At 37.7% G+C, this 17,726-nt stretch overlaps 1 protein-coding gene across 1 annotated transcript in view; it reads left to right on the forward strand.

The window, feature by feature from the left end:
- LOC127987031 (inactive tyrosine-protein kinase 7) overlaps positions 1–17,726 on the forward strand; it is a 39,403-nt gene that overhangs the window by 2,271 nt on the left and 19,406 nt on the right. The window contains exons 3-4 of the mRNA XM_052589306.1: positions 16,013–16,309; positions 17,425–17,527. Of these exons, the coding sequence (XP_052445266.1) occupies positions 16,013–16,309; positions 17,425–17,527 (400 nt within the window). The remainder of the gene's footprint in view (positions 1–16,012; positions 16,310–17,424; positions 17,528–17,726) is intronic.

A 17,726-nucleotide genomic window follows, 5' to 3' on the forward strand; every position in this document is an offset into this window, starting at 1 on the left:
GTTTGGGAGGCCTGTAAAACAACACGGGGATAATAGTCTGTAAAAGGAGAAACGAGTCAGTCTTTTTATCTGTTCTAGATCGCAGTGCATATTTGTAGGCGGCTATCATTAAGGTAAAACGCGAGCTGAATATCAATTGCATCAACTTAGTCTCCTTGAATATTAATTAGACTTTGCTTCGGTCAAGTACAAGTTTATTCAAATATGCACAGCTATGCAGCACGCAGACGTCACTGAGATTCCAGAAAGAGAGAGGGAGAAGCATAAAAGAGATGTGCTGGGTGAATTAAGAGTATGAGTCATATTATATTTATATGTTGAATAATGTGTGAGATCCTGATCTGAAATGTTGCGACCACCTCCAGGAGAGAACAATCCCATCTGTGTGGCCTGAGCTGGGCTTTTGGGGAGGTGTGAGATGTTACACATGAAGCTTCTCTTCTGAGGACCGTAAAAAGTGGTACAAGATGTTCTGTCGAGTCACCCATAAGCTGAAAGAGTTTTCTATCCTGTTTGTATCTCCTGATTAATTGAACCCATGAGATGTGGCCACAGGAGCGTTCGTGTCTTTCATGAAAAAAATTAAAAGTTGTACAAATAAAACTGGATATGGTTACATGTTTTCTACTTAAACTATGCTTTCTAAAAAGGTCTACTGGTTATTTTTGGTGTAATTTTGGAATTCCGTCAAAAGTTCCGTTAGGATTCTTCGATTATACACTCTTAAAACTAAAAGTTCCAAATAGTGGTTGATGCCATAGAAGAACAATTTTTGCATCCTCAAAGAACCTTTCCTCGATCAGTTCTTAAAAGAACATACAAAAAAATAGTGATTTTAACAATCTAAGGAGTCTATTTCCACTATAAAGAACCTTTCGTGATTCCATGGTTGTTAAAGGTTCTTCATGGAACCATGGATTCCAATAAAGAACCTTCATTTTTTAAGAATGTAACAGAAATTCCGATAGCAGTTTTAGACTGATAGAGATGGCTGTGGTCATTGTTGGAGGCAGGGACAGCCTCGGGGTCCATTAAAGAGCCTGCAGCATTTGCATGAAGACTTGAAAGACAAAAGGGTGGAGGGTAGAGACATTTCACAGGTACTTGATGGCACTGCTTGATCTGGGGATGAAGGGGATCCATCTCCTGTCTTTCAGATGCTAATCACAGACAGTCTGGGAGAACTGTCCCCCACTGTGCATGGTGAAGGTGCGACTCTGTGACTCTCAGGGCTGTTTGTTTATTCAGTTATGCTTTAGCTGGATCTCAGTTACTGTTTTGAACTGGAATCTATTTGGTTAAATATGTTCGTTTGTTTTGTAGTCGTGATCATATTATCATAATCATTTTCTTCATGGTCTTTTTGAACGTCACTCCCAACAAGAGAAAAACAATGTCTCATAAATTATGAATGAGAAGACTTGAAACCTAGTATTGTAGTTTTGTCTGACTAGTCCAGAAGTTTTTTTTTTTTTTTTGTTATGCATGCTTTTGTCAGAATCAAACGCCGATCTCAGAATATTTTCTTTATTTGAATATATTCATAAGATTCTAGTTGTGCAGTAATTTACAGTAGTTTTGGCTTGGTTTGGTAGCTTTTTACCAATACTTACATTAATATTTAAGGCATTTTATAGTCACTTATGGCAATATTTTAAATGGTAAACTACTAAAATGGTCAGTGGAGCTCAAAATAAACATGGCACATTCATAGAGAGAAAAGAAATTATATTTTGAAAACTTTTCTGGGACATTACCACTTTTGGTTTACAATTAAGAAACTTTTCGTTGCAATGTTCCCTTAAATTTGTGGTGTTGTAATCAATAAATTTAAATGTTAAGCATAATATTAAAAGTCTATCATTATGTATAATTCCTTAACAATTTAGTTTAAATAGTATTCTGGGTTTTAATTTTTTATTACAGTATAGTAATTAGTTATATGATTTTTCTGCATTAACGAGAATTTGTGCAAAAAAAAATTTATTGTCATGATGTGCCTAAGAATTTCATTTTTAATAATATGGCCTTTAAATATTATGGGATTTCTTCCTGCAAAAAAAAAAAATATATATATATATATATATATTCACACACACATGGAAATTTATATAATTTTCATGGGACACAACCATGTGTTTGTTTTAAGAATGATTATTGCTATCTTCTTCAAGTCCACATTAGGCCAAGATGAATCTCCTTTCTCACCTGTTGTCACTTATCGAATGAGTTTTTAGTTTTTGGAGAGCTGTTTTGTTTGATGAAGTACAAGAGAAGAGCTGTGTTGATGGACACAACAGCTGCTGCTCGGCCGCTGACACTCTTGAGACACAGCGCTGCCTGTTAGACCAGCACAGGAAAGCATCTCAAGGCTTGCTTTGAATGCAGAATGCCACCATTGTGGACATCAGACGGGTCTTCAGGAAGTTCACACTCGTTTCACAGGTGAAGCCCTTTGTGATGTTGCTCATTGTCCTTTGTTTGCAAGTTACTGTGAGGGGGTGAAAAAACACAAGGAGTTATATATGCATTTATCTCCATGTTTATAGAACAATAGTAAAAATCATCAACACTATGAAATCTCTCCATTTTTGGACCGAAGTGCTCCCTGCATCACCTTGAATAAACTCAGTGGAGGCCATGTCAAGCATGTCTCAACTGTTTTGAGTCTGATTAAACTTGTCCATATTCCCGGTGTTTGGCGTCCGGCCACATTGAATGAGAGGGGGCAGCTGACAGCGTGCCTGTTTGATCTCTTTCTTAATTAACTTCTGGAACGACAGACTCTGAGATGCCTTAAAGCCGGTGCTTAACAGCGGTGTAATCAAAAATGGAAATGTTTTTCCCTTGCGTTTTTAAAATGTTTTACGTATACAAGACAACGTTTTACAGCCAAAACACTGTATAACGTATCCCAGGCCAGTAGTTGGCGCTTGAGCAGCAACAACAGTGCCATGTACTCCACCATTGTTGTGTATGTTTGTTCGCGCTTTCCTCTTAAATCGACACGTACTGCGCGTGTCTACATAACTAACACGTACTACGCATACACACGACGTCACTGCTTTCAAAGAGTCCTGTATTGAGTGTTTACATGGAAACAATAACGGTGGCGTTTTCAAAAAACTTGCTCTTTGAGGTTTTTTTAGTCCTCAGTCAGTTTTCAGTCAAACAACACAAGGAGTTATGCATAAATGCATAAAATGTTTCCAGGTTTTTTAGACTTAAAGGAGTTTCAGCTTGTAACAACAAATGAAATAATGAGTATATAGTGAGAGCAAATACATTAAACCAAGAGTGTTGGAATATGTTTTACGACAAAGTACCGTTCTTTATACTTTAAATTGTCATGCTTAATTCAATGTGTTACTTGCCATTTCTATTGTTGCCACAATACATTTTTGTGGATTAAAATAGCAAATCTGGAGCTTTTGATTTGTTGAAGTTTTAAATGTTAATCATATTAGAGGTCATTTATTATTATTAGTATTTTTTTTAGTCAGATAGGCTTGTAATTGTTATATTTGGATTTTTCTTAGTGCAAATGTCCCTTTATTGTGGGGTTGCATATATTTTTGCAGATTTTACTGTTGTTAATGGTTTGACATGCCAAAAGTTGAAAATTGGAAAAACAAATGGAAAATAACAATTAAATACCCAATGTGATTGGGTTGAACCCAAAATCGTAGGATAGTTTTAACTAAAAATTAAAATTTTGTCCATCCATCCAACCGAAACCCAATATCGTCGCAGAAACAGCTGTCTCCTCTACTGTAAACCATTCCAGTCACGGGTTTTGCCAAGACTTAACCAGGATTCTCCAATGGTCTGCTAAAGGTTTTCACAAGCTGTTCTTCAAAACCGTATTTCCATCATCAAGGAAATTTGTTTGACCAAATGCAATTATCTGCTCATGATGCGTTTGGCATATGTGAAAGTTTCCGTAAACTATATACGTAATCCCCTTAAAGTTATGCAAATAAAACTGGTTTTCCTGATCTGCAACATAGCAGTGTTCTGTGAGTTTGAGTTGGTTTTTGGGTGAAAACAGTCATATTTCATGGCAAAAAAGAAAAGAAAATACACAGAAAAAAGAATTTCCTGCCTGTATTTGCACCCATTATGTTTTTTTGCATTATTACAATTTCTTGACAATTAATACAATTTCATACTTTTTTTTTTACATCATGACATTTTAATGACAATTAAACAGTGCAAAAACATGGTAACACATTAAAATTCTATATAAGTTAACGTTAATGTATTAACCAACATTAACTAACAATGAAAAATACATTTGTTACAGTATTATTTTAATTAGTTAAAATAAAAACACAACTGCTCATTAAATCATATAAACAGACACAACTTTTGATTTTAATAATGTATTAGTAAATCTTGAAAATTTATCTGATCACATGATTAACGTAACACTTTACAAGTAGCACGAGTTTCTTAATCGGGTTACTTTTCAAGTAACAAAATACTTTACTTTACTTTACTTACTTTTTCAAATAATTAACACAAAGTTCTTTGTTTCCCGTTTTTACCTATCATGTGTTCCTGGGGAAACGAACCCCCAACCTTACGCTTGACAACGCAGTGCTCTACCACTTGAGCTACAGGAACACTTATATATATATATATATATATGCTCATGTTAAGTTTTTGAGTGTGTGTGAAGTGGACTGGTGAGTTCTGGCGAGCTCTTGGGAGCGCGAGTGGTTCTTGTTAGCTTTGATAGGAGAATGAGAGCGATTACAAGAAGTGCATGTGCTTTACGTTACATTGGCTGGCCCTTCCCCCATTCTGTATTTAGCTGCATTCCCCTTCCTCACCACAATGCCGCCCAGATGATATTTAATGAGAAAAATGTGTGCGTATTCCTCAGATGGTACCGTGTGCTGCTTTCTCCCCTCTGATGCACAAGAGGAAATCTTCAAATCATTAATAAACGGGACTTCGGCCTCATTTAGTTCATGTTTAATCCAGAAGTTGGTGTTTAGTTTGACATTCTGCAGGGAAAGGGTTTTGTTTCATCCAAATAATAGCTCTGGAGCTGTGGTTTATTTCACTGTTTGGCTGTTTGTTGTATCGTGTCTCATGTGTTAAACAAGCTCTGTTAGTATTAGGGCTCCGCGGCGTCTCGTCAGACGCTCCTGTTGTTTAGAGTTTGAGGGCAACGCTGCTAGTGTGTGAAGCTCTCCTCATGTTCCTGTAATCTCAGAGAATGGCTGATCGCTTACTGTAAAGACGTGGAGGGTCACAGGAGGCTGTGGGACGTCCTGTAGAGACTGCATTGTGCTGTGACCCCCAGGACGGGACAGCATTCCCTAAACAAGTGCTTAGTCATGAACTTGGACTCAAATTAAACACACATGCTTTTCGTTCTCATCTTTGTGCAATTGATTTATTGATTCAGACAAGTTTATATGTTAAATGCTGGTCAAGGATTTAGTTTTTCACAAATATTTAAGCCTTTCTGACACAAATAAAATGTAAAAGGCTGTTGTTTTTTTTGCAACTTCTACATGTAAATTGCCTACATTATAAATGGTTAACCTCTTAACAGACTATATGCATGCTTTTTGTAAGGCCTAAAAGACACCGCCTCATCATTTTATCTGTATCTATGAATGCATTGAAGGATACATTACAAATACAGTTCATATGCACAGTGGCTGTAATCCATCTCTTCTGTGATAGCTGTTTGTAATTTCTAAATTCAAATCCATTTTGATATTGTTTTGAGGGGAGTAAAGTCAAAAATGTAGAGTGCGATTTTTAACTATAAATGAAATTCCTAAAAAAAGAAAACTTGGCATGAAATTAAACCTATATTAGTATTTGAGTCAAACATGTAAATAACTGTTTTATTGTTTATTCATATTTAAGAGTAAAAAAGAGATGTTCATCTACTAAATCAAAGCTCTAACCTAACATGTAGAATAAGATAAGATAAAAACAAAACATGAAATATTATATCCTTCAGATTTTTATGATTGTGTGTCAAGGTCAATAAGTCTCTTAAAATATTAACATAATGAAGCTAGTTTAACTTTTTATATGACAAGGCAAGGTTCGTTCATCTATGGGAAATATTTCATGACATTTGTAAAACTGATTAACTAACTAAATATTTAAAATAACATTTTAATATTTTAAAATATATTTTAAAGCCAAATAATGGTGATCTGTGCACATTTAGGATATATATAAAAATGTTATTGCTTATTTTATTGGTTACATCACACTTTTTTAGTGTCATTACATGTAAAACGTTCTTGAAAATGCTCCCCCCCCCCAAAAAAAAAAAAAAAAAAATGAAACCATGATAATTATACAAATATTACGTTTCTGTGAACGTGTGTGATTTACTTTAAACTCGATTTGATTTGGGGTTTATTTCCAGTACTCTCTCTGACCCCCCCCCCCCCAGCCTCACCAACCATCATTGCTCATATAAACACAGAGGAGCCATGCTTTTCTTCTGCACGCGAAGCCATTGGCCCTGTTAATGATGTAAGGTGTTGGGTTTCCACAAATGTGGAGGCTCAGTTTGACCTTACAGACCTCCTGGTGAATAGCACTGAATAGAGCACAATACAAACTGTGTCACGGCTTTCACCCTCCAGACGCTGTCACTGACATCATAATGAAGAGAGTCTCGTTAAAACCCATTCTGGACCGTTCTTCACATTAATACATAGCATGGCACTCTCTTTTAACGATAAGTATTTTTACAGCAACTATGAATAGTTGAAAGCAAATGTCCACCATTTTAAATTATGATTTGAAATCAGAAGATTGGAAAATTCAGAGGTGTAAGTCAAGATTATGGTCATTGACCTGGGCTGTGTTTCCCAAAAGTATCGCAGAACCATTGAAACCAATGGAGCTACGATCAACTTAGTCTTATGCTGAAACACAGCCCTATTATAAGAAAAGTTGCCTCAATCTAAACTTATTTGTTTGACTTGAAATTGTCTCTTAATATAGTTTGTCCAGCAATTACTGTAAATAATAGCACATAAACAAATTCCTGTAGCGACACTCCCTCAATACCAAATTGGTGCGATGGGCGATAATGCCCTGTAATATAATTCCTCTCTGGCGTCTGGCAGCTCCACCAGCTCAGATGGGTTTTTCTGTGGTCTCTTCTGGCTGATTCATTAACCCCACCCAATCCTTCAACTATCCGCCTCCATCGTGTTACACGTTGCGATCCTGCAGTGGCACCTGTTCAGCCGTGTCCGAGCACAATATGCCGCGAACAGCTGCAAAAACAGCTTCCTTCCTGCATGAAATGAGGCTCCCACCTCCTCAATAGATGATGGAGCACCTTGCAAATCTCTGTGTTTTGGAGTCAAAGGCCTGGAGGGGGCAGACGGGATGTTTTAGGGTTAACAGGCAATGATATCTAGTTTCCCTCAGGGAGAGAAACCACTAAACGCCAAATACCAGTTATGTCTAAAGCTAGATCTTTGTTAGATGTTTTTGATGACTACTAAAATGTGCCTTTTCACCAAGTAGAGATTGCTCAATTGATAGACCATTAATAGTAATATTTACATATAAACTTAATTAATTTTTTTCCTGATTAATGATGGTACTGATAAGGCCCGTTCACACTAAGGACAATAACAATAAAGATGACAATATTAGAGTCCATATCAGCTAACTATATCGTCTGTATTTTACATCTAAAGGTGTAGTGACATTTTATCAAATTTTCACCAAACTGGTTTTACATTGGAAGTAGTTTCCCCAGGCAGACTTCACAAATGGTTCAACTTGGTTATGCAAATGCTCTGCATAGTTTTTATAGTTGTGCCTACAATAAAAAAACTTGTTGGTCCAAAATCCTGCTTTGTATAACATGTAAAATATGCTTTAATTCACTGTACTGTGTCTCATAACATTTTTGGCTTAAGTGTCAGCAAATACAGTAATGGAAATCTCCAAAACATTATCTCATAAATCTTAAGTGTCCATTTCCTGCCCCTGTTATTTTCCGTGGGTCGATCTTCTGCGCTCACATTTCCACGTGGGCCGTTCTCATGGCTTCAGATCAGATTAACAACCCAATTAAACGGCTTGTGTTTTAGAGGACAGGTGGAGTTCATCAGCAGCAGTAGATGAGGGTATGTGGGTCTGTCCATGCGTCCCTGTTCCCCATCACTCCTCTGCTTTACTATCTTAACATCTGTGGCTGGCACAGTGTGTGGGGCAAGTCTAATATTACAGTAACGTCTGACTCCACTACCCCAGTGGGCTTTGTTTCATATGTAGAACTAATGAATCAACAGCTCTTTCAAACGTATCCTCCCTAGCATACCTCTTTTAACACAAGTACACATAGCTGGGTAGTGACTGATTACCAGTAATCTGGATTACGTAGTCAGATTCTCTCAAACCAACTTGAGTTCATACATTAATCTCAGTCTGGGAAACCCTGCTGCAATGTAATGTTTAATGCACTTTGATGTTGATATATAAAAAAAATGAATACAATGGTCTACAATATGTAAGTAATCTACCCAGTGTTGAAAATACAGAATTGGGGCCAGATATACTGCATTTTTAGGAGTTTCCCTTTAAGATGCTAAATTTATGGAGGAGAGTATTGCAATGAGTCACGTAACGTGATTTACTAACATTTGCGCTCGTCAAATTACTGGTATTTGCGCCATTATTTAGCGGCCCAAAAATCACGTCTTAAAGCAGGTGGTGATTTGCGCTGCTCTTAGTAGATTGCACTGGTGTGACTCTGTCACATACATCATTAAGGAAATGATCTGCTGCATCTGTGTTTAAGTGCGTGTTTTTCCGAATTTTTCCTCCCCATCTGCGCTTTTATGGAATTGCGATCTAATGCTTATTTGCCCTGCTTTTTAAATCTGGCCCTTGGTGTCAGAAGGCTTGATTGTAATGATGAATGACGGCATTCTGCTAAACTGTTTAATTGACAGGTTTATTTAGTGTTAATGACTGGCTGACTGTACATTATCCCTCACTTGTTTAATGGAAAAGCCGTCATGAGTCTGATTCAGGCTGATTAGTGGTTTCCAGATTTTCCAGCGGCGGATGAGTTCGACCGCAGACGCGCCTTATAAAGTTCTGCTCGGAGATGATCGCCTGCTATCAAAGGCCCATTGTGAAGGTGGTGAGCTTGGCCCTCACAAAAATTAACTGTGGTTTTAATTTAGTAAATGTATAGTAATATTTTTCTAGTGGACTGCTTACCATTTAACCACAGTTTTACTACAAATGCTATGGTTAAACTATGGTTAATGTGGCAAAACCATGGTTTATTTGTGGCTGCCATGGTTTAACTATGATAACCATGGTTTTTTTTTTTTTTTGGGGGGGGGGGCGGGGGATTTGTATTAGAGGAAGACTGACATTTGTTGAAATTTAGTTTCATTGGGTAGTGTGTGTTTTATATCTACAAAGCAATGTCAGAAACCGTCTTTTGAACTGTTGCAACCAAATGTTTTGGTCCATCCAGTCTCTTGAGGTTTGCGTGTTGAAGGAAGCCAGTTTGAACAGGGTTTGATAGTGTTTCGAGCACAACCCTTGCTCTTTGGAGAGGTGTTGTGAGCAAGTCTAGTATGTACATAAAGTTTATATGTTCTTCAGCCAATCAGGTTCCTCTCCTGGTTCTCTGCTGGTTTGTTAGTTGTAGAGAGGCCATGAATGGCATCTTTGTCCCTAAAAACTCAAATTCCTCCACAGGAATCCAGGAAGTGGAGAGCAGCTTCAGCCAGGTTAGCGCTCCTGCCCCAAAGCATCCTGCTCTCATCAGGGCCAATGAAAGTCATGTGGGTATTGGCTTTTCGGCTTTTGTGAACTTTAATAACTCTGTGAAACAAGCACAACATGGACAAATGGATTTATTTAAAACATTGAACACCCTAGTTGAACATACATTGATGCCTATTACAGTACAAGGCACTTTGATTCTTATTCTGATAAGTCAAAAACCATGTTCTTCCATTTTCTTCAAAATGCTCTTCAATTTTTAGCATCTACATCTCTCCTCAAGGAACTTCTAGCCATTTTTAGATTGGCTGATTTGATTATTTATACTTACCTGAGTAATGTAGTGTTGACAGTTCTATCTAACATTTTTAAACTTAGGAAATTGCCATCGCGCATTTGGTTTAGTCAGGCGTTACTCTGCGACACCAAACTATGAACGGGTGCGAATCACTGTCTGCACTTCTGTTGGTGGTTTACACCTCATCTCACTGCTAATTTGCATAAACTTTAGCTAAATTTGTGCTTGAGTAACCGTAAAATGTATATATATTATGATTTATACTATAATATATATTTGCTTAGATATTCAGGCTTAAATTCTTGGGGCTTAATAAACCTGGATGTAATAATATTAATAATAACAAATTATTTGTATTTATTTATTTTACAGTAAACTAGTCATCATAAACTAAATTTGATTAAATGTTCAGAAGTTATTTAAAGATAATGTATAAAAAATTATTTTTAGTTAAACCTTTAGAAATGTTATTTTTTCCCAGTTATTAGCAGTTTATTTAGTTTATATACAGTTCATTTAGTTAACTTTATATATAGTTATTGTTTCAGTTTTCATTTTATTTCATTTTATTTTCATACATCTTAGACTAAAAGAAAATAAGAAATGGCACCCACAAAACATTTTTTTTTTAAATGACAGAGTTTTTCATGGCTTCCTTTTTATTTAATTATAATAACCCTGGTGCAGTCAAAATGTGAGTCTATTGTGGTTTGAACCATAGATTTAAGTTTGTTTTTCCACTGTTTTAACCAAGTCCTTTTCTGTAATCTGCATTTGGGGTTTCTTTTCTTGCGTTATTTAAAGCTTGTGATTGTGGCCGGTCACGGTCAGTGGGATTGTGTAGTGATGGTCAGTGCAGCTGTGTGGTCGGTGTTGAGTGGTGAGTTAATTCTGCCTTATGGCCATATGGGAGCGAACAGACAAGGTCTTCTGGTCACACAGAGCCATGGAGAGATTGTTTCTCTGACCAGGCCTGAGATGGGAAAATGTGCATAAGGAGAGATATACATCTGTGTTTATTTGTGTAGTTGTGTTAGTGGTTTGTGCTTCTGTGTAATGGTTTGTGGCAAGAATGACCCGCTAAGGATGGAGGAACGTATCATTGCTTTGGCCTGCAGTTTGTAAAAGCAAATGACAATTGAGTTTATAAATGTATTTAAAATAGATGGGGTGAGAAGTTGCCTTGTTATGAATGTTAAAACTAGTGCTTTTAAACGATTAATCGTGATTAATCACATCCAAAATAAAAGTTTTTGTTATATGCGTGTATGTACTGTGTATATTTATTATGTAAATATAAATAAACTTATGCATGTTTATATTTAAGAAAAAAATGTTATGTACAGTACACACACACACACATATATATTAGGTAAACAATAACCTTTATTTTGGATGCGATTAATAGCGATTAATCGTTTGACAGCTCTAGTTAAAATGCAGTTCACTACAATAATAAGCATAGCCTTATACACAACGTGTGAACAAAAGAGAATAATAGGTTTTTTGAGGAAAAAAAGCCATGTTGCTTCTTCAATGAATGCTTTTAAATCCTCAGGTACACTTGCCCCATAGACTTGAGTTGTAACTGAGGGAAAATATGAAATCATCAGTCTTAATGAATGTCATGAATGCTGTCTATAAAGATTAACTTGGACTGAGTTCAGGATATCCCTTTATTGGTGTATAGCATGGTAGTTCTCCAAAATGCGAGCAAACTTGAGCCATTATGAATAAGGTGTGAAGAAGATGACAGACATTGCTATGTGAGGACAATGGAGATCTTACAGTGTCAGGCTCATGGATAAAGCTCTTGTATCCTGAAGACTTGCATGCACAGACATGATTCTGCTTTCCACAGGCCTCTGAATACAGACGTAGTGACTGCTGTCTGCGTGAGGAAAATCAAGGTTATGGGCAGGGCTGGTTTACCCATAACATTTGGTGATATTAGCTTTTGTCAAGATTTCTGTGGGAGCGCATTCTTTGCAGATGTAATCCTAACCACATAAGAAAACACAAAAGTAGTCGGATTTCTGTCATGGGTAAAGACTACAAATAGCCTGCTTGTAATGTTGTTTTGCTGGGTAGATTACTTACAAATTATATGAAACTGATTCCAAATTACATGACAAAAATTGTAGTTGGTCATAGGGCTGTGCAAAAAAAATCGAAGACTATTTTCATGTGCATCTAGTCAGTAAAGGCGCTCCTGTAATTAGCAGTATATCTCCAGCACGTGCGTTCAGGTCAGGGTTGCCAGGTTTTCAAAACAAAACCTGTCCAATTGCTTGTCAAAGCTAGCCCAATCGCGTCTCTCTCCGGGCGATAAAAGAAAACATTATTTTGGCAGGGTTTCCTTGGAAAAATTTGCATTTTAGGGGCTAATTAACACGTTATTGGGATTGGAGTCGCTTCAATCCGTGGACATAAAAAACAACTGCTGACTTGGCAACACTGGTTGGCATTTACTACACAGAGCTGTAGTTCACTGAAAATCTACACAAAATCGATTTCAAAATTGCAGGCGATTCTTCGTCGATTTTGTGTAGCTTGTCCGTGAACTACGGCTTTGTGAAGTAAATGCCGCTTCACCTGAACCAGTGTTACCAAGTCTGCGGTTGTTTTTCATGTCAAAGAAACCCCAATCCCAATAACGTGATATTTAGCCCCTAAATTGCGAATATTATACCAAGGCAACCCCGCCAAATAGAGTATATTTTAAACCCGGGATAAAATTTTTATTTGGGGAACCCGATTGGGCTAGTTTTGGACTAGTTTCGAGAAGCAACTGGGCAGGATTTGTTGTGAAAACCTGGCAACCCTGATCTGAACGCACGTCCTGGAGATATAATTTTAATTTCAGGAGTGCCTTTACTGATGAGATGTGCATGAAAATCACATTCGATTTTTTGCACAGCCCTAGTTGGTCATTAAATTACACATTAGAGGTCATATAATCAGACTTATTTATGATGACTTTTTGACCTAACTTATTAATCACGTTGATTTAAATAGGATAATCCTGTACCATATTGATTAAAAATGCAACGAAAAAGACAGTTACAGTCTTCGTTATGAACAACATGAAGTGCATTAAAAACTGGGGTTCATGAAGGAACTGCAGTGGGTTTGTAGGTTTACTGACAAAAACGTACTTTTGAAAATACATTATTTTAAAACAACTCAACCAAAATTAAACACTGAAGTCAAAATTTAAAAAAGAAAAGATGAACAATTTGTTTACCTGCATGTCATGAGCACCATGAACATGCAAAAGTGTTTCTAAATAATAAACTTTTTTACCTTAAAATCCCTAAACACTGACTGAGAAAAAAATGTTTGGGAATCTGTGAACTACATGTAAACAAGAAATAAGATGAATTTGTGAAATAACCCAGTGCTGACCTGAAAATCCTAATTAAAATCAATATGTTCATGGGTAGTTGATGCAGTGTGGACATGTTAAGAAAACACATCTTAAAACTGAAATTATTTCGTATATCCAGTGGTCAAATGCTGTGTGGCCTCTCAGTTTTCTGTGTAATTATAGCCACATGACTTTTTGTGTGAACATCCACAAAACTGGAGGACTTTCTGAATAATAAGAATATAAACATGAATGACAGTCTGTTTTAGAAAGGACATTTTAAAAGAACAATTTAATATAATGTATTCCTGTTGTGTGAATATGTAATTGTCTAAACAATACAAAAGTACCTGTAGTCTGATTACAAGTCATTTAAAATGAAATTTAATCTAATGACAAGTACTTTATTTTATGAATCTGATTATGTAATCCAGATTATCAGTTACTACCCAGATCTGTTGATGGATGAGGAAGCTAAGGTGGTGGCAAGACATACGGTTTTGCAACATTTTGAATATTGTAATAAATAAAGTATAATCTGCTTGGTCTCATGTGTAGCCTACTGACACAGGTGCAGGTGGAGATGACGGACATGTAGAAACCGGGTTCATAGGCTGATGTGATGTTGACATCGTGTCAGATTGAATTAAAGAGAGGTTATCTAGCTCCTGACAGGTGCAACCTCCTTCACCCCCTCAAACATCAGCTACACTCATGATGAAATATCTCTTTATGGTTCAAACTTCAGTCACTCATCACAGCTGTTTATTGAATATGTTTTACTCCGCTCCACAGGGCATCGGGGCTTCATTTCCCATTCCCGGTGCATGCTGGTCCTGTCCCAGCACGAGCTGTGCTCGCTGGAGCGGGACTGACTTCTGTCTGTCTGTCTGAATGGGACGTCTTCAGAGCTTCGCTCGGTGGGGTAGAAAATAGGCAGAGGCACCAGAGATTAGACCCTGGAGACGCCTGTCATTCACAGGACGGCCTCTTTTTGTCTGCAAGTAAAAGTTGGCACGTTGGAAGAATGCTGTTTTTAAAGTAGTGATATAAAACCATCCGTTGTGTTTAAAGATCATTACTGGTTTATCAGCTTTTGTCAGCCAGCGAGCGTGAACTTTACTATTGCTCATAGTCAGATTAGGGATTTAAACTAGGGATGGGACCACATAGTGAATTTCAAAATATTGCAAGCCATACAAATTAAGAGAATGATTACGAAAGTTGAGGAATCAATATATCCTCAGTCAATTTGATAATCGATAAAATGACCTTTTGATTGTCAATATCTCCCTAGTGCTTACTTCTGTTTCGAGTATAAAATACAGAGAGCGTATTCCACGTCTCGTGTGCAACAGTTGCCTTCAAACACATTTCCATTAAATAAAAAAGGCTGTAGAGCCTGATTGATAATGGTCCTCCTGGGCTGATATTGCTACATTGACACATTGGCTTTCATCGGTAGCTGACAAGATTCACCATCAAATGACTCTTTATGCAATATCATTTTTTCCAGTAACACATTGTTTTAAGGTGTCTCTTTTTGCACGTTACATTTACTTACTATTATAATAACAATAAATGATGCACAATTTATGCATAAATAACCCTAATCCTAACCCTAACTAAATGTAGTTAATGTTACTTGCCACCTAAATGTATAATTACATTGCAACCTTAAAAAAAAAATGTTTTTTCTTTTTTAAAGGGGTCAGCCTCTTACGAATTACCAGTTTTGTTCAGACTCTGAATCATTCAGTGAATCATCGGTTCACTACTGACTCCCAGTCAATTTTCATCGGTGTCTGATTTCGAAATAACTCAGGAACTGAGTATCTTTCAGGTTATTTTAGTCATGCACCCAATGTACTTGTGCTTTTGAACTGCCATTTCTGTTAAGTGATTCTGTAGTAAGTTGTTTGGCGACAAAATGTTTCATACAGTCATAGACCTCTGTACCCTAGCATGTTTCCTTCGCGTAGTAAAAATTGAATAATTGCATGTATTTTCAAGTGAAATAATGCCGTCCAATTGAGTTAAGGTAATGATAAATGTGAAAGCCCACACTTTGGGCTTCAAGGTGCATGTTCAAACAGGTTTTCAAACACTTGGCTCGCATGCATTCCTTCAGTAAACTCTGCATTTCAGTAGTAGTATACAATTTAGGTGCTTATTACACACTCTAGCCACACTTCGATCTGAAATGAGGCCAGGGCCAATGATTTGACTCAAATACATAATGCTTAAGGTTATCGTTTGGGTCAGAGAGACCGGTCAGTATTTAAAGGTCTTGTCTCGTCTAGTCCAGCTAGGCCTGTCTGTCTAAAGCACACCTGGCCGTCTGGCCTTGAAGTTCCAGCTGGATGAAAACAAAGACCGAACTGAGAGTCTGAGGGAGGCTTGAGGGGGTGTTCTGCTTTTTCTCAAAGCTACATTCCTTCACTTGCGTTTCAGCATCTTGCTAATCAACATCATAAGTTGTCCGTCTGGACCTGTAAGCGCTGGCACCGATCTGATCTGAGATTTGCTCTATAGGTTATCTTTCCTCATGCCTGTGCTCTGTTTTCTTCTCCTAACAGTGATCCTGGTGCAAGCCGCCTCGTTCTCTTTCACCAAGGAGCCAAAATCCCAAGATGCCCTGCATGGGCGCAGTGCCATGCTGCGGTGCGAAGTAAACGACCCCCAAGGTGTCGTCTACTCCTGGAAACACAACGGAGAGACGGTCACCAATTCTGAGAGACGATTCCTGGAAGGGGGCAACCTGAAATTCACTGCCATTGACAGAAGGATTGACTCGGGAAACTTCCAGTGCTTCGCCTCAAAGAACAGCACTGGTGAAGAATCCCACACCGGCGAGGCATCCTTCAATATCAAATGTGAGTGTAACACTCAATATATCCCTTCCTAGAGGGTTTCTTCACCCTAAAATTAAAGTTGGCCTGTGTTTTACTCACCCTCGAGGCATCCTAGGTGCATTTGACGTACTTCTTTCAGATGAATCCAGTCGGAGTTATCTTAAAAATTGTCCTGCCTCTGCAAGCGTTATCATTGAGGTACAACAGTTCAACTGTTCAACAGACCAAAAGATGTCGAATAAAGCATGCACATCCATAATAAAACATATCTTATATGGCTCCAGGGGTAGCAAATCCATGCATTTTTTTTTAAAGAATAATATCTTAATATTGTAAAAATACCTTTAAATATCATAGGACATATGTGCAGGTAGCATCGTTTGTTTACAGGAGCAAAGGAAGTTTCTTTACATTGCTAACCAGTCTCTTCTTGGCTTATACTGAAATCCTGTGACATTTTCATTACAAATCCTCAATTTGTACTTTTAATTCACGATCAAATTTCTTCTGTTCTCGCTCCACATTCGTCACTAATCACTCAATGTTTCAAATATGCATATTTATTAGAATAAAATGCATGGATTTGCTACAGGAGGCCTTTGTTCACCCCCCCAGAGACATGTTTTATGGATATGCGTGCTTTATTTGACATCTTTTGGACTGTTGTAAAGAAACAACCACAGCAATGATAATGCTTGAAGGGGCCAGGACAATTTTTAATATAACTCCGACTGGATTCATCTGAAAGAATGCATCTTGTAAATGTGTGTAGAAACACATGTGAACCATTGGCCCGTCCTAGCCATCCCACTTCACTCCCTTTGCGACTGCAGCAAGCTAAACAACGGCCGCGTGAGAGAAGGTTATTTTGAGCCAGCAGTGCAAGCCAAACAAAGCGCCCCTTTATGCCCAATGTCAAGATTAATTGGTTGAAATGCAGCGTCCGGCTGCTTGTGTCAGATAACAAATAAGGTCAACTGAATGGAGAGGCCTGTTTTGGCGGCGGGCGCAAAGCATGACCAGATGGTGTGAATGGGGCAGTTTGTTTTTGATAATGAGTGCCGAGGGTTTCGACAAGGGTTTTAGCCGTCCCCTGATCGTCAAGCTGTTAGTCTTTAACGTGTCTTGTCTTACAGGGTTGGAAAGTGGTCCGGTGAGTCTGAAGAGTCCAGAATCAGAGGCAGAGATTCAGAGCTCCTCACAAGTAGTGCTACGATGCAACATAGACGGACACCCACGGTGAGCAACTACATGTCTGATTCCTGGATGCGAGCACATTTAACTACATCAACTCAATTTCACGTGCATTTCATAATGCAGAGCAAGTACACTTTGCGTTCTTGTAATGGTTTAGTTATTCTTAATTATCAGCACTCTGCAATATCTAGCACAATATAGTGTACCTTAGATTAGGGAAAATCTGTAGACCTGAAAGAGC

Source organism: Carassius gibelio, chromosome B22 (assembly GCF_023724105.1).
Source record: "Carassius gibelio isolate Cgi1373 ecotype wild population from Czech Republic chromosome B22, carGib1.2-hapl.c, whole genome shotgun sequence".
Classification (NCBI taxonomy): Eukaryota; Metazoa; Chordata; class Actinopteri; order Cypriniformes; family Cyprinidae; genus Carassius; species Carassius gibelio.